We start from the raw sequence: 26,691 nt of genomic DNA, 5'->3' as shown, positions 1-26,691 counted from the left end.
AGTGAATGTCACAAAGCAACCTCTTAATTGTGTTACTTCTTTTGCACACTGACATTTCTAAAGGACTTGCACATACAATCATCAAGCATTTTATACACAATCGAAAGAAACATAACCGCATACATTCGCTTTGATTCTTGTATACAATCCACTTCAAGATGTTTTACGTCACGCTCACATTGCGTTGTCGTGAAAGTTTTGGCAGCGCCTTAACAGATGAATATCGTTTCAAGCATACATAAAATCTTATTCAAATGTTCCGCAAAACGAATTTGACTCTCGTAGATTTGATTATTTTATCTCTGAATAAGATTGGCGAGTTAAGTTATCTTGTCTTTCACTACACCACAAAATCGTCTGAGACATGCAGCCTTGCTTGGCGCGCAAACGATGTCGCTCCATACACCACAATTTTACTGGGAGCATTGTTCCACCTTGCTTGTCTTATTAGCAGCCGGACAAATGATATACCGCAGACAGTAATCACGGCTCACAAACCAGCTGTTTCTTAGAAAACATTGTTCATAAGGCAGAAAAAAAATATCATATGCCAACAAGTAAAAGGATGAGCGGTGCATCCTTCTTGTGGCAAGCAAGAGAAAAAAATAACGACATCGTCACAAGTGTTGAGCATATGTCTAGGAAGTGTCTTAAAGTGACATAATACACCAGACAAGTGTTTTACCCGCAGCTGAATTTCCTGTGTGCGCTTGTCGCTTGATCACGGCACAAAGTGTAACAGCTTAAAAACACATACACATACACACACACACATACACAAACACACTCACACGCATTTTTTATTTACCTATATAAAAATGTATAAATATATGAACATATGATTATATAGATATACAAATATATACATAAATATACATAAATATATGAATATATAAATACATACAGACATTATATTTCTCTGTGTGTGTGTGTGTATTTATCTAATTGTTTATGTGTTTATCTCAAGGGTACAATCAGGTGTTAAATTTCCATCTCTTTCTCTATTTCGACAAGCTTCTGTATTTTCCGCCAGCCTGACCATGCATGTGAACCAAGGCAAAAACCGAGGATGTTCCCGAGGCGAGAAATTAGACACAGATATATGTATATTTATATATCTCTCTCTTTCTTTCTCTCAAACAAGCAATCCTCACGACTTTACAACAACAGAAGTCCCTTCACCGTCTCTTGTCTGTGAATGAAAAAAAAATGAAGAATGAGAGGAAGGAAGGAAGGAAGAATAACACACGGTCAAACTTGGGTTGGCTAACTTATGGGATATCTCAAAATACGTGGATTTCTCCTGGAAGTGACAAAGGTGCACAGATGTATTCAACCTCGGGGGACAGACATGAATGTGTGTGGGTTGAGAGGTTAATGGAATATAAACCTCCGGTCCGGCACTGGCTCGACAGGGCAAGGTTCAGGAACCGAATCCATTTCTAGACAAGATGCACGGTCGAAAACTTTCGGGAGGAGATGGGGGGGGGGGGGGGGGGGGGACTCGGGCGACTTGTGGACCGGGGAGAATATGAGAACACATCTCAGGCGTAGGATGCTGACTGGCGAAACTTCGAAGGTTTTGTTCCTGTTCTAAAATGTAACACAAAATTCCAAGGAGAGTGCGCTTTTACAATGCAGAATGTCATTCTTAAAATGGATGTCCTTTACAAGGATTGTCTTTCAAGCACAAGTACTCGCAGTAGAACACTTTTCGAAGTTCCCGAAAACATTATTCATTTTCGCATCTATTCTTCATTATGTACATATAGGCCACACCTTCACGACTTGTTTCAGTGTGATTATTTGTCTGTGGCTGCCTCCATTCCATCTGGATATTGCTTAACGTCTTGACTCTTACGCAGCACACAATGGCACACAATCTTTACCCGGGTGCAACTGCCGCGTAACATCCATCCAACTTAACAATTAGGCCTAAGCAACTCGGAGGCTACCCGGAGACTACCCGGAGACTAACCTGCGTTTTATGGCCTTAAGACGGGGCATATATTAGTCACTTTCGAGCACCGTCATCATTGTTATGAGTACAGTTTTCAGGAAGGCAAGGAACAAGCTAACACTGGCATGGGGCTTTCCGTTGTAATGATGTAGGCCCTATCGTTACCTTATTATTTTGCATTTGAGGTGATGTCATTTGTTACGTCCGTAGCTAAGTGAATAAGATCACGGACTCTCTATTCTCAGGCCCTTGGTTCGAGTCCACGGGCAACTGTGATTATGCTCTCGTAATACTTCTCGGCATTGCCCCGTTCTCCGATAGGAACGCGTTAAGCTGTCCGTTTCGTGGTAGCCTGCTCATGAATATTATTAACCCTCTCTGTGCCAGATACTATGACCACTTCGTAAGACCTTTATTATTGGGTTTTCTTTCAGTTTGTCAATCTGCACTCAAAGCACACTACGAAAAAGGATAAATGCTTTCTGGGTGCAACTACCGCTTAACATACATCCAAAGACACAATTAAGCAACTCTCAAACCTTCCAATCAGTAGGCCTACATCTTCTCTTGATGCAGAAATATGCCAATATTTTATGTTCCTCCGATTAGTTCTCTATTGTTATTTTCTAGTAACTCTACCGATGACCGATGGCACTGATGAGAAAATGCTGATGGAAATCAACTTTGTGCCTCGAAGTGTCATGTTTTTTTTTTATCGCGTATTTCTGAAGATATAGGCCTAATGAATGACCTCGTTCATTGTCAATCACGGCATAATGAAGGTCAATGAATCACTGAAGCCAGGACCACAAATTTATCTTGGCTAGATATTCACAATGTCACGATTAAACTCTTCATCTTCATTCACGTATTTGCAATATCTTATCAAGTTATCTGCTGAAAGCCCGTCCACAATATTTTGTGGCCGGACGTAGGACTTTTATATGAGAATCTATCTTGCTGTAAATATGAAAATTCTATTCATTGCATGTACTTTGACAGTACGTTTATCTTTGGGGACACCGAAGTCTCTTGGCAAGACCTTTAGACTCGAACCTGTGGGGCTGTTATCTAGAGAGCGCTCTCCTTTTTCACAGTGATTACCGTACCTTGGACTGCATATCTTTGCAGCGACCTTTCCCCCGCGCTTGCTTTCTATCGAGGTCCTCCCGTCTTTGACCTTTGAACCCTACAATGGCACTCGCCCCGTCAAAGAGGCTCCCCTCGGAAAGATCCTATTTGCAGTATGACAGAACGAGTGCCCTGGAGGCTGGAGAAAGAAAATTTTCATGGTCCTCCGTTTCATCGGGGTGCAACGGACCAGTGTGTCTCATGCTCTATATCCGCAAGGGAGGAGAAACGGCAAAAATCATTTCCCAAATATTACGGGGCAGGAGACATTTCAGAAAGCATAAACACCTGGGACGTGGGTTTAGAACTCTCGTGTAAACTTGCCACGCCACCATCAGCTATTGTGTTCTAAAGCTAACAAGGTCCACATCAATTCCACTTCCACCCGAGGGAATTTCATGCTAAAATGAAAATTTACGTTGTTATGTGCATGTGTGTGCGTGTGCCATTTGAGTTCGTGTGCGTGTGTGTGTGTGTGTGTGTGTGTGTGTGTGTGTACGCGCGCATACTGGGGGGGGGGGGGGGGGGGGGGTCTGCTTCTCCATACCGCCATAATATGCACACGACCCAGCGACATAACATTCACGTCTCTTCACTAGTCGTGAACATAGAGCCCGGAAGTGCATGTTTCCGATGTCTGTGGCTCATTGCCAATACCCTTCAGCTGCAGTGTGTGTGAGAAAGAAAGAGAAAGGGAAACAGGCAGACAGACAGATAGACAGACAGACAGACAGAGTTACATAATGCGACAACGTTCATAGACGAAACAAACTGTCCTCGAACATGTCGAAGAATTACCACCGGCTTCCACCTGTAGTGTGAGCTTTAATAAGGTCGCATTGCATGGTTCTGACAGGCATGGCTTTGCCACACCGCTGTATTGTTGTGTCCAAGAATTACATGTGATGTGAAAGTGCGCTCTGGGACACGCTCAGAAGTCAGTACGATTTACAACTCTCCTTTTACGTGTAGGCCTTTACTGAGTAATATGAACAATCACAAGTTGCGGGTATTCATACATTAAAACGAATCACAACTGTTTTGAAACGTGGTTATCAAATTCAATCGTTTAACCTATAGCTGGGATTCAGCAAAGTTGAGTAGCAATTTGCACAAGCATCATCAATTTTTAAATAAACTCAATAGTGATGTCTCAAGACGATAGTATTAAAGGGGATGGCTAGTAACTGATCAGTGGGAATCAGTAGGAATGCTGAGGGATGATTGTTCCAATCCTTGTGGGATTCATTTAAGAGTACATTATATACCTATTCTTGTGTGAAAATTATTTGCTTCAGAATGGTCTCATATTCAAGTAATGTGCAGTTTAATGTTTCCAGGTAAGCGTCCCTGGTCAGTGACGGGGCATTAATCTGCACATTACTTGAATATGAGACCGTTCTGAAGCAAATAATTTTCACACAACAGTAGGTATATAATGTACTCTTAAATGAATCCCACAAGGATTGGAACAATCATCCCTCAGCATTCCCACTGATTCCCACTGATCGGTTACTAGCCATCCCCTTTAAAGGATAATTTTGGACCAATTTTAGTCTAGAAGAGTAAATTTTTTAAGCACAACCTTGAAATTTTGATTAAAATCTAATATGATTTAGGGCAGTTATGAAATTGTGAAGTAAGTTAATTTTCACCAAACACTCATCATACAGTAAAGTAAAACAAAGTAGTCCTAATAAATGGTGGATGTCACCTTTAATTAAGATTTCTTTGTTTCTGGAAATCTCAGCCATTTCAAACCCAATTTTCATGAAATAAACTTTGAATTGCTCTTAGAATATTGTATGCTCTTTCACATTTCAGAAGAGATTTCTCAATGTCTCACAAAAAAAAGTTAAATACCTGAAGCCCCATCTCGATCAAAACTATACCATCCCTTTAAGCTTCCTTCTCGGGATTCGCCCTGGGTCACCCGACTGCTGCTGCTGCAGCGAGGATTCGAATCAAGGACCCCAGGATTGAGGATTTGTGGTCTTAAACGAAAAGAGTCGCAGATTTGGAACCATCAGTCTGCAAGGGCACAGCATGCTCCAACTGAAAAAAAAAGCTCAGGAAGTAGCCTCTATACATGAGGGCTGAATCTCGGTCTGTGACGTGAATTTGAGGAAGACGTTTGCCCACATCACGTCATCCCCCTCACCTCCCCCGCTGTCCCTTAAAGAGGAACCAAACTCCACCACAATACCTTAAAGAAGAACCAAACTCCATCTTCAAGTCGTTGGCCTTACGTGGTAGAACCGCATCACACAAACAGATAATCAAATAAAACCCCCTCCAAATTAGATGGATAGATAGATAGATAGATAGATAGATAGACAGATAGATAGATAGATAGATAGATAGATAGATAGATAGATAGAGCTAAACAGATAGATGGATAATTACATATACATATATATATATATATATATATATATGCATGGATAGTTAGATAGATAGATAGATAGATAGATAGATAGATATGCATTTCAAAATCTCTCACCCCCGATCACGTTGATGACATTTTGGCGACGTCGTCACCGTACCAATCTACCTGGCTTACATTTTCAGATGTTCTCAAAAATATTTCTTTTTCCCAACAAGCTAAGCATGAAGAAATATTATGAAAAAAAAAATTAAGAAAAAATAAAAGAATCAAGAAAAATATTTAAAAATATGTCTTTTTGCTAATCAATTCCACGGTTGTAATTCTCCGGCATAAACAAGAAAGAAAGAAAAGGAAAGTTGCATGGATATACGCGTCATATAAAAAAATAAATGAAAAAAGTACTGTGTCATAATATTCTCAATTCAGACCACCGGTAGAGTTGTAAGGCTACGACATCATCTGTTTGTGAGATTGTGACGGATATTGCCTGTTCCCCAAAATAACACTGATACACAGAAAAACACACTACATCAATGAAAAATACTACTCCTGGACCCTGTTTTATGAAGAGTTAAAATTGATTAAAAAGTTGATTTCTATCATCAAGTCTATGGCAGCCTGTGTGTTAGGGAAATTCAAAATCAATTATATCTTTTGATAAAACAGGGGCCTGGAGGGTATATTATGTACGAGAAAAATAGCATCAACTTCGCTGAAATCGATGCGATAGCACGTACATCATGTGTATAGTTAGGCTTTTCAAGTGTAACATAATGACAGTCAAAACTTTGAGCGAACAATAAATTTACGGCAGGACCAGAACGCTAAAGTCATACAGCAAACACCTGTCAAGAGGCGTGAAACCAACCGAGAATCGTTTCGAACAGAATTTGGGGCCCGGGGAATGGAATTGTCAGTAAGTTTGGCATCTTACTGTAAAGCGATGACTCACTACACCACTCACTGAACAAACCTACAATACAGCGCTGTCGGGCTGCAGAGTACACAGGACCCCGTGCTCAGAAAATGAAGAAGGGAAAATGAAATCGTTCTCTGTAAATGTCATTGTTATCTAAGTGATTTAAAAGCAGACAGAGTTTTTAGAACGCACTATCTTCGTGATTTAAACTGTTTCATCAGACAAAAAGTGTTTACCGGATAATTAATTCAAATGTGAAACCCATTTTATGTCACATGATAGGCCTATGATATAACTAATGAAATATAATACGATTATTCATCATAATTTATTATTAGGCGACACATGAACTGGAAGGCTAAATTGTTCCTTCGGAAGAATGAACGCGTTTTTATCCTATCTAACTCCCTGCATCAATATTTTATCACATTGCTTAGAGGATAATTATGTAGGCCTACATCGTTGTCAATCATCATTTTATACCAGCTGTAAGAAGTGAATTAAGAGGCGATTTTCAAACTCCCAAATAATACGATGGAGAAGCAATTCCTCGTCATTATTCTCCCGGATATGAATTTGATTAAAATGCGCATATTTATATCATAATTTCGAGGAAGATTAAAACACAGACATTTTACAAAACACAGCCTCCACTAATATACAGGAGACTTACGAATCATCGCGCCCTGAACCTCTGAGACATGGAAACAGGCACGAGTGATTTGATTACGATGCAGCACAGAACTACTAAGTATAAACGCTTCATTATTTTGCGTTACGGAAAACGTCGTGAAACGTTAGAAATGTCAGCGCCGATTTTCAAGGCCGGATGTAAGAGAGAAGGGCTTGATCTGATTATGTAGCGAAATTATGTTCTGAGGATGTTTCCCCGCTAAGATTATACCTGCAGGCAGTCTCACTTCACAATCCATTCGTCGTGATTGCATCTCGGTAATAGAGGAGAGGAATCACGTTACAATCATCGCTTCTTTTCTGTTTTTGTTGCAGTTTGTTTGTTTGTTTGTTTTTTGGGGTTTGTGTATGTAAGCCAAACTTCGCGGCATCTTTTGAAATCATTAAGACAACGCCTGCTTGTAGCATGTGTCTTGATTGCGTCTTCTCTTTAATTTCGATCATTTCCGGGGGGGAAAAAGAGATTCAGAGCAACATATCACATAGGCCGTTTGTGACATATTCGGATTCTCGTCACCACACCTGTCTTCATACACGCGTGCGTATGATAATGCCTCCTAATTCTTTCTCTCTCTCTCTCCCTCTCTAATATATAATGAATAATTATATCTATCTATGCATGTATTATATATACATTGTGTATATATATATATATATATATATATATATATATATATACAAATTTATATAGTGATTATAATTCATTTCAATCATTATCATATAATGTATAAATAGAGAGAGAGAGAGAGAGTATGCATATAATAATATTCGTTTGTCTCTATGTCTTCCTGATTACCTATTCACGCCGAACCACTGACAAGAATGTCCACATTAAAAGATGGATTCTCCCTTATCTCACTAAATTTACATAAAACCACTTGTACTAAAATTGTTTTCAAGCTCGTGACATCATCTTTATGATCGGGGAAAAAACTGTATAGATATTCAGGCCTATGTGGCGTACATTCATGGAACAAAAAATCCGGCTTTTTCTTACTCGCTTCTGCGATTTCATAGTGGCATCTCGATATGGCTACTTCTACTGCTGCAGTTCTTCCACGATGAAAGCATCTTGCTAAATAATCTATTAGGGCTTACTAGTAATCTAAATAGTTTTATAATCCACAATCATTCGCTAAAGTTCCATGTACACCTTTAATGACACCACATGCAATACGTTCTTTTGTTCGCGAAAAAAAAAAGAAGAAATGTGCTGTCCAGTCTTCCACAGCTGACCCTTCCTTCAAGGCGACGCCAAAGATCGATGTCGGTGGCACTGACCCGGTTGTGCCGTGGACGAGACAGACCGCCGCGTTTGACGCACGGCCGAACAGGGCGATGCCGGATGGCAGGAGTCAGCATCTGCGATTGTCGGATCGCCAGATGAATCGTATTTCGTTATAGGAGATTACTGGAGAGAGGTAGAAGCTAAGCGACTATATAACAACAACAGGAGCAACAAGCAAAGACCAAGCAGAGATATTCACAAACTGTTAAAAAAAAGAAGAAACAAAATCATGGGCATTGATGGGCAGAGATGGGCAGAGATGGGCAGAGATGGGTCTCGAAAGGATTGAAATGAGAAGACAAGCATGACAAGGAGGTGGCGTCTTCTATCGCTTTTATTTGTTTGTTTGTTTGTTTGTTTGTTGTTGTTGTTGTTGTTGTTGTTGTTGTTGTTGTTGTTGTTGTTGTTGTTGTTGTTGTTTTGGTATTGTCGATTTTGTTTGCAGCAAGCTGGACGTAAATTAGAAGCAGCAGAATTCCGTTGTAAACAAAATACCGCTGGGGTGATTGATGGCATTTTGTGGCTTAAAACGACGATTTCCATGGACTTGGGAGGCAAAATATGTCAGAATAGTAGCTTCCTTCCTCGGACAGCGCAAGATCGAGTTTAGACATTACGGCGACAAGGAGGCCCAAGAATGCAGAGTAAGGGAGGGGAGTCGATTCGAACTATGTTCTCATCATTTCTGCAAAACGCACAAGTATATAGGTGAAGTTGCAATTTTGACATTTTTTGTTTTGATATCAATTTTCATCCACAGATGGGTTCTGACGGAGATTGGGCGAAAGTCCTCGTCTTAAATTAATCCATTGTGTTCTGTTCCGCGACTGAAAAATACAAATAAACTTAGCAGCGACATTTTATACTTTAGGTCAAGGCAGACGACCAACAACACACGTTTGAATGTTCTTCCAAACCAAAGGAAATTCTGCCATCAAATCCACAATGTCGCTTCTCTGCTTAGAGCGGATGAGCAAATGAGAAATCGTTTGCTGTGGTCTAGTTTTTTACGTTTATTTTCTATAGATTTCGACATCCCGAGAGCCGAAAATAGACGTTAATGCGGCAAATCAAGTCACAATAAAGTTGAATAAGTCTGATATCACCGAATTGTGTGAGGATGATGATCTCCTTCTACACTGTCATAACATTAAACATTTCAAAGACACTGTACGAAATGCGATTATAACTTTAATAAGCGTAAATTAATGGTAAGCATTAATGATTAATATTTATGTTGGTTCCTCGGCACAATCTGAATGCGTATAACGGCATAACATGTTTTTCTTTCAAACGGCGTCGATGTAAGGTAGGCGGGCATTCATGGTTCATTGTGGTACTCCGTCCATTTCCCTGGTCAGAACACGTGCAGCTCCCAACTGCGGAACATTCTAGGTCACCCGGTCCTTCGATATCACTTCAAAACAAACAGGGCATTATAAAACAGCAAGTCACTGGAATTTAAAATCATCAAGTAAAAAAGGGGAAACAGTTCTCTTCCAGTAACCTAAAAGTATAATTTACTTATCAAGACATGTATTTACATTAGTAGTGCTCTTATTCAACCGGCATTCATGTAAAATGTTCAAGTAAAATCCGATACTTCATCGATGTTTTTTAATCCTTTGATTCATAAGTTTCTTTCAATCCACCCTCACCATGATGAGAAGAGGCAAATTGTATTATTGGTCTTTTACTGCAGGGGCCAGGGGGACTGGGGCCTGCCGTAACCCCCCCCCCCCCCCGCTCCCCCCCCCCCCCAAACACACCTACACATTTATGTCTTTTTACAAAACACAACCCGGAAAGGGGATCTACTGTTACAAACACAAGATAAATCACCGCTACATTCTACACTTATGGTACATATTTGATTCACTATATTATTATTATTATTATGATTATTATGATTATTATGATTACTATTATTATCATTATTATCATTATCATTATCATTATTATTATTATTATTATCATCATCATCATTATCCAGTGGCGTATCTAGGGAAAACGGCGCCCGGGGCAAGCGCGAAAATTGCGCCCCTAATTTCTGAAAAAGTGTTCAACCCCAACCCCATCCCGGTAGTGACTTTAAAAAAAGTTCACATGATATGCTTTTTCAAGCACTTAAAGGGGGTCTTTTGAGGGTGATTTAAATGTAATAAATTTTTGTATTTCAGCTTACAAAACATGGAATTCTTGTCATTTTTTTCTCATTAAATCTTACAATTCTAATCAAGATATAGTGACGGCCTTATAGATAACGATTCATACCAACAAACTGAGGACTTGAAAAATACTCTAAATTAGTACGCGCGAGTGAGCCGAAATTTGGATATTTCCGCGTCATCATCACGTTTTGTTCTTATCTTCTTCTTTTTTATTGATAAATCTTAGCGAGTGAGCGCAGCGAGCGAGCCGAAAATTTTTTTATCTCAGCTTACAAAACATGGAATTCTTGTCATTTTTTGCCTATTAAACCTACAATTCCCATCAAGATAAAGTGACGGCCTTATAAATAACGATTTATACCAACAAACTGAGGACTTGCAAAAATACTCTAAATTAGTACGAGCGAGTGAGCCGAAATTTGTATATTTCTGCGTCATCATTAGCTTTTGTTCTCATCTTGTTTGATTTGGGTTTTTTGCGCCTCTAATCCAATCGGCAATCGCTTCGGAGCGGAAGAAATTGCAGCCGCTGCTCCGTGTAACATTTTGCCTGCTAAATATATAAATAGCATGTGTGAATACAATAGACATCATCACGTTTTGTTCTTATCTCTTTTTGTTTGGATAAATTTTGGCAAGCGAGTGCAGTGAGCAAGCCGAAAATTTTTGTATTTCCACTTACAAAACATGGAATTCTTGTGTGAACACAATAAACATTGTCATTTTGTCCGCGTCATCATCATTGTTTTGTTTGTAATCTTGTTTGATTTGGTTTTCTGCCCCCCCCCCCCCCCACTCCCCCCCCCCCCGCTTTTTTTTTCTTCTTCGTCTTTTTTTCGTTCTTCGTTTTTTTTTTCGTTTTTTCGTTTTTGGCGCCCCCAAGGGGTGGCGCCCGGGGCACGTGCCCCCCTTGCCCCCCCCCCCCCCCCCCTAGATACGCCACTGTCATCATCATCATCATCATCATCATCATCATTTTGCATAGCAGATTTCTATTTGGCAACGAAGATACATGACGTAATTGCCCACCAACGACAAAACCATCTGAATCATGTCTTATTGACCGTGAACTTTTAACCAGATAACTAACTCCCGTGGAAAAACCATGACGAGCAAGCCAAATAAGGCAATCACGAGAATATCTCACTTATTTGGCTCTTGAAATATTATGATCAGTAGAAGTTCTTCCGTTTGAGATTTGGTTATTACCGTGTTCATATTTTGCAAATGTGTTTTTGGATAATTTCAAAGACGAATAATAGCGGTTTCTTAAAAACTTCATAAACATTATGCTGTTTGTGCTAAGTGATGTCTTCGTACTTTTTAAAACCACGATGAGCAATAAGCCGAATAAGCCATTCACGAGAACATCGTACTTATTTGATTCTTAAAATACGAGCATAGATTTGGTTATACCGTGCTCGCATTTTGCAGATGTGTTTTAATGGCTTCTTAAAGATTTTCAGAAATAAGACCGGTTTCTTTAAAAATGCATACAATGCTGTCTTTGCCAAGTGGGGTTTTCGTACTTTTTTTCTTTCTAGACTTGCATCTTGTCATCCCTGGGAAACCATCGACGTGTTTGGAGCGTCGCACTCCCAGCCCAGAATCCATGCCATCCGTCTTGGCTTGCTCCGGGAGGTTCGTACGGATGGACGAGAGCGCTGCACTCTTTCGCGATCCGGGGAGATGGATGGCTTTTGCAGACGCCTTTGATGAAGCGACGCTCCAGACAGATGCAAAGGAACAAGCAAATCGTTCCGCAAAGATCTACCAGACCAATTACAAGATTACACGCGTTTATGGAGATATCATTCATTATCGAAGAAGACCGAACTAGTCTTGACTTCGAGACCGCACTTCTGAGTATCCATTCAAATGATGTCTCTCCCTGCTAACGACGTTACAACAAACGAGAGGTTCCTGTTTGTGACGAAACTGGTACGTTTTGCGTAAATGTGGCGAACACCTAAGACTAGCAAGAATTCTGAAACATTTTAACGCGCGATTGATGTAATTTCATGGGAGGAAGAAGCAAATGACTACTCGGCTGGAGATGATGGAAATCGCACGACCAACATTTATAATGATTAAGATGGCGGGCATTTTTTATATTTCATGTCAAATCACTTAACTGCTCTGGGAACTCTTGGACGTGGCTGTAAACGTCAGCAAGCCGGAGAATGAGGGCGAAGTTGGGGGTTGAATACCCCGACAGCCGTTGGCAAGTAAGATCATTTTCCACATCATCGCTTCGAAACCAATCCACCACAACCCCAGTGTTCTGTGACTTGGTATGTACTCTGGTCTGCGTTCAGTGATCTGATACTGTGGTCAGGTGCATCACAAGATATTGAGAGAAGCCCCCCCCCCCCCCCTATGCTAACTATTTTATTGTTATTGCACAGGACAACGGCTAAGAGTATACACCATGATGTCATAGAATCACTGGGTCTGCATTACGAAACAAATCCATTCATACTTTTGCACTCCTGAGTACGAAAGTATTCCGTCCCTCTATATAACAACGTAATGTGCTCATCGCAAGCATCTTGTATTATGATAAAGAAGACTCAATGTAAGAACACCGAGGATATCCTCGTGTATTCTGAGGACGTTGCCCTATGGACCTTGGTGTCAATTCCCGTATATTATGTAGACCTAATTATGTAGCAGTCAACAACATACACACACACATACAGACAAAAACTTGTTATACTGACAAACCTTCTTGCATCACTTGAAAATCAACGTGACATGTGACGCGATCGTTTCTCGTCACGACGTCACGAAATACGTCATATCCTGGACGATTACCCAAAGACGTCTTTCGCGGTCAGCCGACCAACTCATATTTTGCCATATCATATGTGATGCGCTTACTCACTTTTCCGCACGGCTATCACTTACAAAGCAAGCCGCCACACTTCCCATTACAGTGGGAAATGAGACAATGGGATAAGTAAACACATGCAGATATCTGATTTTGACAGAACTTGCAACAGCGTGACGTATACGTACAAGGGCGGTGAGTTCGCTCAGTCGGTAGCGCGACGGCCGTCTGCCTCACGATCCAAAGGACCCAGGTTCGATTCCCGGGTCTCACTGAGCAATGTTATGTGTAATCATACCGTCCCCTATATAGTATGAGGCAAAACACTCTGTCCCTCAGATAGGACATAAAGTGGAGGTCCCGTGTGTGAGAGAGTCACAACTCATGCACGCAAAAGATCCCACTTCATTTTCATCGCAAAGTGCAGGGTGGTCTAACCCGACATCCAACTAGATCCCATGGAAGACCAGCTATTGCAGCTGAATATGGGCTATCCAGCCATCTTCTTGGATGGAAATGAAACAAGCAATAGCGCTACGTATACGGGAAGGATTCTCTTTCCGTATGAATATTTTTATGTGACCAAATTATTACATCCATGATGCATGTCTTTAATCGATGGTAGAAGAATTTCATTTTCCTGAGTAGCACTTGGTCCCTGTTGTATAACAGTTGAGATCGAACGTAAGCCAGAAAATCAAACATTCGTCTCTGAATACTCAATTCTGATTGGCTAATACCTGACTTATGTTTGATTTTATGACTTATGTGTTGACTTGCATTTTTCATGCAATAATACATGACCTTGGAGATGAAATATTTCCACGCAGAGAGCCTTGAATAAAATTCGTTTAGCTTTACTATATATCTTGATTGAATAATAATTATGGTACAAACTTCTAGGTTTTGCGAAACCTGCTACGAAGTTATAAATTGGAGATTCATCATAATGGATAAAATAAACGATACTTATAAACTACTTAAGTGTCACAGTTGTATGCCATACTTCAGAAAAGAAGTAGAATTTATGGAGTTAGAAATCATGCTGATATTCATCTAAAGATGCATTTTCGCTAGACAATAGTCAGTATCAATTTGCGATTCACACTGCTAACGGGTTAAACAGTAGAAACTTAAAATTTTCGATCAAGATTCTGTGTATATATACAGTATATGTGAATGCTTACGACATTATGAGCGAAGATACAATATCAGATTTTTTTTTTAACAAAGCGGTTGACTTCGGCACCAAGACATCGATAGACTTGCAACATCGATAAACTAATTTCCGGGACGTCATCCTTAAGTTTGACATTCACACACACTAAACACACACACACACACACACACACACATACATCCAATAATGATTACAAGTAAAAAAAAAAACAGCAACAAAGGAGCTGCCCGATATGGTACACAGACAGAAAACCTCGATGAACATACAATTGTAGTCGAAACCCATGATACTCACGTGATACCCATGATACCCATGATACCCATGATACCCATGATACCCGTGATACCCATGATACACGTTGAGACAGAGACCCGTTTTCTTTCCCTTCTAAATCATGTCATTTTGGGTAAAAAGAAATGTCTTATCTAAACAAGTAGTGACCTAATTAAGGGTTAATACTAATCATTGTGGGAGGGAAAACCGCGCACCCCAACATTTTTGGTTACGCCTGTCATCCACTCATCCTTATCTAGCCAGCTGGTATCTGCTGCAGTGCGTACCACAGGTTTGAAAGGATGTTTGTCCTTTTATCCACGGACTGCTTTTACTCGCTTCATCCCATCAGCAGAAACCTGGAAATTAATTATCTCTTTTTCAATATCATTATTTGTATACAACGAGTGAAATCACTCCGGCACGAACCCAAGGCGATGAGTGTTTGATTGTCTGCTGACAAACGCGCGTGCCACTCTGGCAAAATGCCGCCAAATCTGCCACGAGGCGTCGCGCGCTCTCTCGTGAACACTTCGGCCCTAGTTGCCTCTATGAAAAGCCCCATTGTGCCTTTCTCATCAATAGATTCAGTCATCCCATAAATTATAAGTGAGGATTGCGCTTTAATTGCGGCCTAGAACCTGGACATACATCCATGGAAGGGACTTCTCTGATAAATGAGAAGTTCAACCGTGAAAAGCCAGATGATTTGTAAGAGGCGTATATTTCAGGAGAACAAAACCCGTCGAGTTCTCTAACCCTGCCTGTTCTCCGCCTTGTCGTTTTTGTTGTTGTTTTTTGTTTCTTATATTATTCTTTTCTTTATTGTTCGGAAACACGTGATCGCCGGTCGTTGCCAATTGATAATAGGGGCTTCCCCGGACAATGCGATGGCTGTGTGTGTGTTGTTAGCATCTGAGCAAACTTGCTCTGGGTCAAACGACCACGATGCGCGCAGATCTGAAGCAAGCTAAACTCGTCATATTATAGCTGCGATCTCCTATCTCAGAGGTACAATGCAGGGATATGAGGAATAATGTATTTGATGACGTACTGCCAGTTCTCTGATTCCTGCGAAACCACGGCCAAATTTTGTGCAGACTAGATTGTGTCATGTTCCAATAATTTCGAATGTATCTGTCCATGGACTGCTGCAAGAAACGTCATTCTTCATGCTCCTATTGTTTCATTCTTTTTTTCCCTCTTTAATTTCAGCTTGATAGGAAACACGCATCAGCGTTGGCAATGCAATTTGTACTTCCAGGAAGATTGATTTCATTACTTGTTTGTTCTTGGCTAACTCCTTTATAAACGTCTGCGCAAAAAATAGCCCGTATTCATCCCGATGTTATCAGCGAGACGATGGTTGTGGAAAACGATTTTCACAGCTCGTTTGGAATTGCTCCCCTCACAAATTGACACATCCATATAGCGCCTGCAGACGTCAATTGATTATCATAACTATACCCGTGTTTGTTGGAATAGAACACCCCTGGAGGATAATCATAACACCCTTCCCATGTATTCTCCCGTGTAGCCTTCATCTCTAGTGCGATGCGAGCGACGATTAACCTAGCCTCTGTTTTTTTTTAGCACATTTTCGATGCTCTCCCGCAAAATGCTTGTGCATGCATAAATTATCATATTCACAGCATTGCAAATGGTAGAAATATATAACCGATATATTTTGAGATGTGAATAATCTCTCCACAAGATTAAAGATGTCTGGCCGACAGGATACGTCATGATTCAGGTATTTGCTGGCTTTAATACCTTTCTGATGCCTCGATACGTCTGTTTGTTTGTTTGTTTGTTTGTTTGTCTGTAAGTCTCCAACTAAATTGATATTATGAGTCATGCCAGTGTATTATATGTAGCTAATTTAAGTTAGGCGATTACAAAAGTTTTTAGTTTTTCCGCGGTGTGCAGTCTTGTTAAAAGCAAAATCAGTTTTAAAAATTGCATTTCTACAATGTACTTTTATCAGCGACCCGAGCTAGATATAATTTCTGCACTTAATTTACCTGTTAAGTTTTTTTTTCCCTGGCAAACGATGTAAAGAGGATTATAATTTATTATCAATCACAGTCATTAACGATGAGTTTGTTCTCACTAATGCGACAATTAATGCCGACCAAAATGAAATCCAACCCCGCGCTGCTCTCTGTGTCAACTAATCTGAAAGAGCATAATTACACCGGCCTTCAAAGGGGAGACCTCAAACCCTCGCTCGACGAGAATTTGAAGTGAGTCATTTTCTCCTAGATCACGCAATTATGTGATTTGTACGCCTCATCTTGTATCAATGTAATCTCTAGGCCTATAATTCTCGTCTCTCTCTCGTACCCCCTTGCCTCCACACTCCACCTCCCTTCCTCCCTCCCTCCCTCCCGCGATACTCCGCAGTATTCCATGCAGCACTACAGAAGGGAAAGTGATGTAAACAAATCAAATTATTTTCACGTGACTCTTTTACGTTTGCAGAACGTCAACAAAGATAGCTCTTTCGAGCAGTTTCGTATCGTGACAGTCGTTCTAACCTTTCTAAAAGTTCGTTCGAATTAGCATCGAAACGGTTTCTGAGTGACAGACAAGATCTGTTGGTGACAGAGGTTGTTTTTATGTTTTGCGATGAATCAGAATATTGACAGTTATAAATGGGTCGTATTTTTAAACACCATAAAATGAAACAAGTCCGCGCAGATGTCGCAAATCTGTAAACAAAAAAAAAAGATAAATAATACTAAGAGAGCAAGGCTTGCTATTCAGAACCACATCTGTGAATGCTAGATCCAAGATTGTTATTTTGTGGACACAATATTTGTGGAAATGGAATTCTAGCCTTAGACAAGCAAAATATAATTAGAGACGCCGTCTAGTACTGTCTTTAAGTTTTAATATTCTCATGGTAATTACTGTCGAGCAGTGCAAACTGACATGTAGGCCTACAATCATGTCTTTACAGATAGGCCTACTTTCCAGCACACAAATGTTTTGAAAGTCTTGCTGGCAAACTATAAAGCTAAACTATGAGAAAAAAAAAGTATCCCTATGCTGAAACCGGATATGGGTTCATTGCAACACTACTGCTTTTGAGAATATCGTAAATGCAGTAAGTTATATATTTTCACTTTTGAAGCATTTGATGGTCAATTTCATTATTATGCAGCTTTTATTCATAGCTTAGTCTTTACATAATGTCATACTCATAGACACCGGTAGAATGTAGGAATACAACATGCATGAAGCTTTGATTTTTTCAAACCGGAACAACGTAACACAATTCTTTTGACACTTTACAAGAACAAAGTCACGCGTCGTCTTATAGAATTATAGTGGATCATCCGCAAGATGCGACCTTGTGGCACACACGAGAGGACCTGTACGATAAGGTGTGATTCCCTCATTTGTCACGCTCATCAGCCTCTGTCGTCGATTAACACGATCACGAAGAACGCACGGAAAAGGCGCGCGAGAAATTGAAGGACATGCGCAGACATAATTTAGAAACGAGATGAGAGTGACATCGTAAATGACATCCAACAAGGTTGATAAGGGAGGGCCGAGATAGAGAAAGTAGAGACAGAGTGATCAGAGAAAGATAGATAGATAGATAGATAGATAGATAGATAGATAGATAGATAGATAGATAGATAATAGCTAGATAGACATATAGATAGATAAATAGAAGGATAGATAGATAGATATATAGATAGATGGATAGATAGATATAGATAAATAGATAGATAGACAGATAGACAGACAGATAGACAGACAGATAAATAGATAGATAGATCGATAATAGATAGATGGAGAGATAGATATATAGATAAATAGATGGATAGATAGATATATAGATTGATAGATAGATAGATAGATAGATAAATAGATAGATAGATAGATAAATAAATAGATAGATAGATAGATAGATAGATGGATAGATAGATAGATGGATGGATAGATAGATAGAGATAGGCAGATAGACAAACAGACAGACATAGAGCGAGATGATGAGGAAGAAATGAACATGCTGTCGTTGGAAAACCAACAAATCGGCGAATCTTTTTCGGCAGCTCAAAGACTTTGTTCAAAGTTTATTATGGAACCACCACAGACGAGAAAAATTGCACTCACATTTACCTCAATGAACAGTAACAAAGCTCTTTTCTTGCTTTATCACCAATACTGACTTAATATTCACAACGCGTTAAATCACACCATTTCATTAGGCCTATACACGGACAACAACTTTCTCACATTCGTTTGTGTATAATCACAAGTGGAGAACTCTTACCTTTATAGCCCTTGACTAAAGTATTCCTTTGCAACGTCGCAATAATCAGCACATGCACCCACATCACGAAGAAACGCTTACTCTCTCCAATACACTCCCACACCGTCTTGCTGTCTCCTAACTGAGATACCCCCTGATATAAAGTAAGCCCTTATCACAAGGTAATACATTTTGCAGACGACACCAGATTACTAACTTGTCACGTTGTCGCTCTGTTATCGTTTCACTGGTCTGCCATCTCTAGACATCATACTCATGTGCGAGAGCGCGAACATCCACATGTCAATACAGCACGCAAATAGCTTGATTTGATTATTGGAACAGCGATCGTGACGACTACTTTAGTAGTCAGATTAAGTCGTTATCAGTATTCTTGTTTGTTGAATATCGTTTTATCATGATGATGAAGGTAAAATTGAAAATGTGACGTTATGTTACCATCATGCTCCTCATCTTCATCATTGTCATAATCATCATTATTGCGATGAGTGATTGCAGAATTATCGTTTGATCACATACAGCATCACCCATTATCATCAATATCATCATCATCAGCATTACCATCATCATGAACGATCTTCAAACGACTATACCTCATCGCTTAGTAACCTAAACCGACGCGTATCAAAGTTAGTTCAGAGGGCAACCTAACCTGATACCATTCGTAACACCATCATCCGGTGTTGATAGCCTCGCACATGTTGTCAACAAAGTTTCATGGATGAGAGAAGTTAAAAAGGCCGTACAAGCTCTTATCTCAGTAACTATACTTCAGGAGAAGGGTGAAGGAGTATGACATCTAAACGGAGAAATCCTATGATGGAACGAGGAGTCGGTTCAACTTACCGTGGAGCGTGCAACTTTCCAGTCGGTGTCGTTATAAATCTCTAGCGCCCTTTTAGCGACCTCGTCGGCCTGTTCGTTGAAGTCCATGGCTGGGCCTGCCGATGTCCCCTTCCCTTCGCCCGATGGAGCCGCGGAGATATCACTACCACGCGCCTTCTCTCCAGAGCAGCGAGGTGTTGACTGAGAGTTATGAGTCGCGCGCTGCGGGTTGTTCGTCTGGTCGCTTTCACGGCGCTGATGTTGTACTATACCCGTTGCGGCGAGGCACAGACCAGTCAGCGCTCCTGCAGACATACGGGCGAGCATAATTTATGAAGATTAATACGAGCGCGATTTGGGAACGCCTTGGGTGGGTTGGCCGTAATGTTGGATCACAGAGCGGCAGGTAGCGAGCGCGGAGTTGTCGCACACGAGGTGGGTGTATGTGGTAATCACGTAAACATGGAATGATGACGCTGATGAGATTCAATAAAGTGCGGACATTCCGAAGTCCTACGTTGGGTGCTGGTGTAAAGAGAGGGAGAGATTAGAGAGACGCTTTTGATTACCTACACGCGCGCAGTGAATCGTGAATATCGCCAATGAAAGTACAATGTCTCTGGGGCGGGACAACTTTTGGAGAAAGGCGTGAGAGAGCCAGTCAAATGCCCGCTACAACTGGCCGCAGCTATAAGCTTCGGAACTATACAAAGCGCAGGCCGCTAAGGATAAAGGAGACCCGAGATTTTTGGCACATATCCTGAGAGCTCCCTCTTTGCGTTTTACCCCTGAATGAATACCAGACGTCTCTCATGAACAAACGGAAGCTAATCGAGTTAGCGGTCGCCATGGCGACCTGGGTCCTTCGGGACAAATGTCACATTTTTGCGGCTCGATCTGGGGTCAGCTAAGGACGGGGCGTATTGTTTTGACGGCTCTCGGATCTCGTGCTGGAATGAGAAATGTCACTGATTTTATCAGAGATCGGTGTAGGAAAATATTGCCTTGATTTTTGTCTTACAAAGACAGCAGGAGTTTAATCTAGTCCCCTGAAATCTTATCACTCAATTAATTAACCAGAAGCAGTTTCACAGTGATTTTTCCAAAGTCATAAAAAGATTTAAAAAGAGAAAGGAAAAAGATGCATTACCCTGTACGACAAAATAAATGGAAGAAAGGCAGAATATCAGAATGCATTGGAGGATCACGAACCACTGACTTGTCCAATGCTCCCAAACAATCATTATTTGCAACGGCATTGGCTCTGATGAGCATAATCAGATCAGTCTGTAATTGCGTTATATACATGTCACGAACAGTCACGCCATCGCAGGATCCTTTTCATTAGAGGACATGATGCAATGATTATACTACGAAGAAGTTTTAGATAGTCACGAATCCTCCACGGGATTCTATGAATGCGCTAATGACAAAATAACATTTACCCATCAACGTGATTAATGCGGTTTGTTTGGTCTAGTTCAGTTCACGCGAACTTCGGGGGGATTATATCCTATAGTCTTGGTAGCAACATCGTAGGTATAACATGCGAAACAACGTCACTGTATTTTCTTCCTTATATCATGTCGTTGAAACTTCACTTTCAAAATTTCGAGATTCCTCGAAAAGGCGAGGACATTCTTTGGGCATTCAATTATCTCGTATTTGGCGCGGGATTTCATCGCTTGGCATGGACGCAAGAAAAGGTGCTCATCACGAAAATGATGTTGATGCTATTTTTTTGTTTCATGTTAACGCTTTGTCTGCTTCCGTTGTTGCTGCTGTCATAAATCTCAGGCGGGTCGAAATTTGCAATTTTCAAAGGTTTCCAAGCAAATTTTCGGTGAAAATGATATGATTTATATTCCTTCCTTCCTTCCATCCTTCCTTCCTTCCTTCCTTCCTTCCTTCCTTATCCTTTTCCTTCCCTTCCTTCTCCCTCCAACCTCCTCTTCCCATTGTCTCTTGTTGTTTGCGCTTCGTGTTTGTTTATACCGTGAGCGTCTTGTGCCTGTGTTTGTGCTTTTGTTACTTTATATCTTTTTTCTGTATCGCAAGTTCGATTTTTTGAGTGGCCCACATTTCTACAAGCCTGTCTTTTACGTGGGCCTCTCTTTTCCAATAACACAATTTTTAACATTAGTTTCACATGTATATGTATATTGTTGTTATGCATTGTACTATTTTCTCTTGAACTTGTATCAACAAACGTGTGTCACTGGAAAGAAGATCTCATTTGAATTTGAAAGTTGAAACCAAATGCGTCTCTCTTCGAACTCTGGAAAAGGTTCGGAAGCGAAAACGTTGTTCGAGATTGAAATTGTAAAACACCTTAAAGTCAGAATAAAAATCTCCTGTCGTAAAAACATTGATTTCAGTTCAATTTATGGAACAGTGTGAGATCAAACAAATGCTGCAGTATATAAAAGTTGCATGTATGTTTGGACAGTAGGACAGTTTCAAAAATATTTTCGCGAGACGGTGGTAGTGCGGGCGCATTGTGCAATTCAGTAGCTTGAAGTCAGGGGGACATTGCCTCACAAGTCTTATTTTGGCCAGCGCACAAATTGTAATTAATTAACCCTTTGTAGTCTGAGAAAAGAAAAAGAATTAGAATGTCATTTACATAAGATGAATATGACCGGTGTGGGGAGGGATCAATTTTGCTCGATGTAAACAGCCAAAACATGTATTATGATACCTTTATTTGCAAACCATGAACACTGAAGAGGACAACAATATGATATCATCGCGTCATCTAAATGTTATTACAGTAGGTAGTACAATCAGGTTATTTGAAATTATAAGATTTCATATCTTTTTTTGTATGTGTCCGATCATACTGGACTTTCTTTTAATGTGTTTGTTTGAACGAGTCTGTTCATTAGAGTAGCTTTTTGACCTATGTAGGCCTAAAGTATATACACTATAAAAGGCAAGATTTTGGAGTGCAGCAGCCCTGTGATTTAACTATTCTTGATGCTTGCTGATCATTGTGAATTCTGAAAACGCAAAAAGTTTGAGGGAGAGATTTGAATGTTGATTTATGGAAATAACTTTACACTTTATGATCATCCGGGGGGGGGGGGGAAGCTGTCCCTGCAGTGTTTTGTTTGTTTTTGTATTACTTATTTTGAAATACTTCCCATTTTATTTTATAGATACATATCACTGTGTTTATGAGTGGAAGAAAGCGAGAGAGAGGGAGAGAGGGGGAGGAAGAGAGGGAGAGAGAGAGAGGGAGAGAGGGGGAGAGAGTAGAGAATACAGGATAAAGAGAGAGGGAGAGCGTATATGTGGAGGGGGGATCTCGATAGGTGGGAGTTAGGGGTATATGGGGAATGTTTGCGGATCTTCCCCTCCGCCCCCCCCCCCCCCCCCCCAAAAAAAAAAATGTACCAGATATTGTCAGCTGGCGTTGGAGTATGACTTTGAAACATTGCTCCCCCCCCCCCTTAAAAGATAATTAAATAAATAAAAAATGAGAAGCGCCGCCAGCAAAACTATAGACATTGGCCAAACCAACAGACAGCTGCTGATGTTGTTGAGGTTAATGTCGATGCTGTCAATACTTTTCTAATTGTCGCTAGATGCTTTAGTCATTGTTATTGTTATGATGACGATAAAGAGAAGATATGATGTGCGAACATAATATACAATGACACAAACTATTCTTTTCTAATTTGTTTATCGCGAACGCGCACCGGTTATTGATAAATATAAAGAAACAACGTGTGCTTACTGTATGAAGATTATAGGCTTGTAGCCTGTACTAGTACCAATGAAATTTCTGAAATAGCGCCATCTACTGTTTATTGGCATCACTTGCGCTAAATTTTCGTTACAATCCCCGTCATCTGTTTTTCAGAGACATAAAATGTCTTCCTATACTGTACGTTTTTGACTTTACTTGATTTCTTCTCTGTTTTGCAAAATTGATGATGTCAACAGCCAAAACATTCACCAGAAATGTTTTTGCTGTTGTTGTTGTTGTTGTTTTCTTGTGCCACTATTTAGTACACACACACAAAGTTTCTGGTAGGATTTTGTATTGACAACGACCGTCGATTCTGGGAGAAAGTATATATATATATATATATGTATATATATATATATATATATATATATATATATATATATATATATATATATGTTTTATATAATTATATATATATATATATATATATATATATATATACATATATATATATATATGTAAATATATATATAAATATATATATACATGTATATATTTACATTTGTATATGTATATGTATATATATATATATATATATATATATATATATATATATATAATGAAGAGTTTTATCGCAGAATGACCTAACTCCATTGTTGTTAAGGTTGAGATAGTTGTGATTAACGCTGCTAAAAACAAATAAAATAATGAGAAAATATTGGATATTTTTAATCATAACTTCTAGAATATTCCTTGTTATACTACAGCTGAGGTATTACTGGAAAGGTTTAATATTGCTCTATCTGATGATGGATTTACTTTGAAATGTTTAAAAATGGTGCTTACTAGTATCTCATTTTGCCAAAAAAAAAACACCTCTTCATATATATATCACTTATATCACTTATATTATCACTTGCTGTTGACTCAGTGTCTGATAAAACACAAAATGTATAAGAGATAGTATGGTGGGCGAGCGAACGTAGATGGCGCCATAGTCATCTAAGCTACATCAATCATTGAGCGTACTGAAAAACAAAAAATCGTTTTAGGTTCTTTCTCATGGCCGATGGCCGGCGCCATGTTTTCAAAAGTGAGGCCCACTTCAGACGTGGGTTTCACCAGCTAACAAAAAGAAAAAAGAAAAAAAAAAGGTCTTCAGCGCAAAAAAAAAAAAAGCCTTACCGCGCTCACATTTCAAGGTTTCTATGTATTTCTTTCTATAGTGCCACTTACGCACTTCGGGGTAAAAAAAGTGGGGGCCCAAAGTGGTGACACCTTATTCCTTTGTATGGTGCAAAAAAAAAGTGGGGGTTGACGGTAAAATGGCACATATGGCATTGAGTTTAATTCGGAGAGATGCGATATGTCAACTATGAAAGAAAGAATAAAAAGTTGGCACTGGAATGTCAATATAATTGCAATGATGAAATGATTGCGATATAAACCAAGTAATGCTTAAGGCGCCGTAAGAAATTTTGTATACATGCACTCGTTTTCATGAAAAAATAAATACCATGCACAGCGCCAAGCATAGCAGAATACATGTATGGAGTTCTGCTTCAAATAACTTCACGTCACCAAGACAGTTACGTAGAGGGAGATAATGATGACATGATGACGATGATGATGGCAATTATGATAATGATGATGATAACCATAATAATAATATAACAATGCAGTCATTCTTATGAAGACGCATCATATCTTTATAGCAAGGTCTTTATGTAGGCCTTCTGGTTAAAAAAGAAGCGAAATATAAGAATTGAAAAGACTAAAGCAGTAGCATGGTCGCAAAGTACACATTCTTGTGATAAGATGGGTTCCCTTCCCTGAAGTTATACAAAAATTGTTCTAAGCGCGTCTGATAGCGTAGAACAATAATCACCATCTTAAATATACTATCATGCATGCACTGAGAGGTTCCAATTGAAATTATGGATTCTGAGGTGCACTATTTTCCGAGGGGCACAGCCCCGAGGAAGAAAGTTACTACGCCAGTAACTGAAGAATCCATAATTTCAGCTGGTATGTCGAAAAGGCTGTAAGGCATATCAAATATCCTGCAAGCGAAAAATGTAGACAACAATTTTAAATCTAGACTGCATTGGCCAAACGGTCGTCTGCACAGCTACCGCACACAAAACACAGTACAAAGTGAACGGCAGTGATTCGCTTTGTCAAGATATTGATATATCTGATTATCTCGTAATCGTATGCAATAACGTCGAAATATTGGTATAGCGAAATATAATACAGCGGTTTGACGTCATGCCGTATCTACTTTTTTTTTTATGGTGTAAGTATTCTAAATCACATGAAGATTTCTCGCCCAATCCTAGTTTTATGATGTAGGATATAATCAAAGTTATGCCTTTCTCACCAGTTTCTCACCAGCAATGAGGGGATCAAGAATCCTCGTGATGCAACGGCGCCAGATGACTTCTGTATGGATCTACATCACTCAATCTAATCTATTACTTAGTATTTTGAAGCTTCGGTCAAACCAGTATTGCGTAATACATAAATGCTATTTAATCATATATTTTTTCTTCACGAAACCAACGACAACCCGTTAATGAGCAGCAGCAGCAGCAACAACAACAAAAGATTTCCAAGCAGAGCTAACACAATCACATTTGAATATCACGAAACTCAGATTGAATTTCAAGTTTTTCTTTTTTTTACTTACTACCCCCTCCTTGTGTGCGTGTGTGTGTGTTTCTCCCTGTTATCGTCATTGATTGATTTTCTTGACACGCATAGCATTATATTTTGTCATTGATTGCTAATATCTACTCGTTACACAATAATATGACACTTTACTTGGCTCATTCATGGCATTTAGGAGTACTGAGTAACGTACGTCAGTTTAACAAGTCCATGGTGCCGCGTCGTGGAAGCACCCAAGCAATAATCGCGAAATTACGATACTTAACAGCGCCACCTATTGGTTAGATATGCACAACCTCGTACTCGGAACTTTTCATCACCTCATGAACATACTTTGTTGTTGTTGTTTTTTCAGTGCTTGTCTT

General features: G+C 39.7%; 1 protein-coding gene across 1 annotated transcript in view; it reads right to left on the bottom strand.

Annotated features, from left to right (window-relative positions):
- The window catches only part of LOC139713139 (stAR-related lipid transfer protein 5-like), a 75,064-nt gene extending 54,793 nt beyond the window's left edge, over nt 1-20,271 (bottom strand). Inside the window, exon 1 of the mRNA XM_071624890.1 lies at nt 19,978-20,271. Coding sequence (XP_071480991.1) covers nt 19,978-20,271 — 294 coding nt within the window. The remainder of the gene's footprint in view (nt 1-19,977) is intronic.
- Nucleotides 20,272-26,691: the final 6,420 nt, after the last annotated feature.

This window comes from Diadema antillarum, unplaced genomic scaffold (genome assembly GCF_040938485.1).
Source record: "Diadema antillarum isolate AM-2024a unplaced genomic scaffold, OU_Dant_1.0 seq00001913_RagTag, whole genome shotgun sequence".
NCBI lineage: Eukaryota > Metazoa > Echinodermata > Echinoidea > Diadematoida > Diadematidae > Diadema > Diadema antillarum.
The sequence above is the reverse complement of the archived record's forward strand: the minus strand, read 5'-3'. Positions and strand labels throughout refer to the sequence as shown.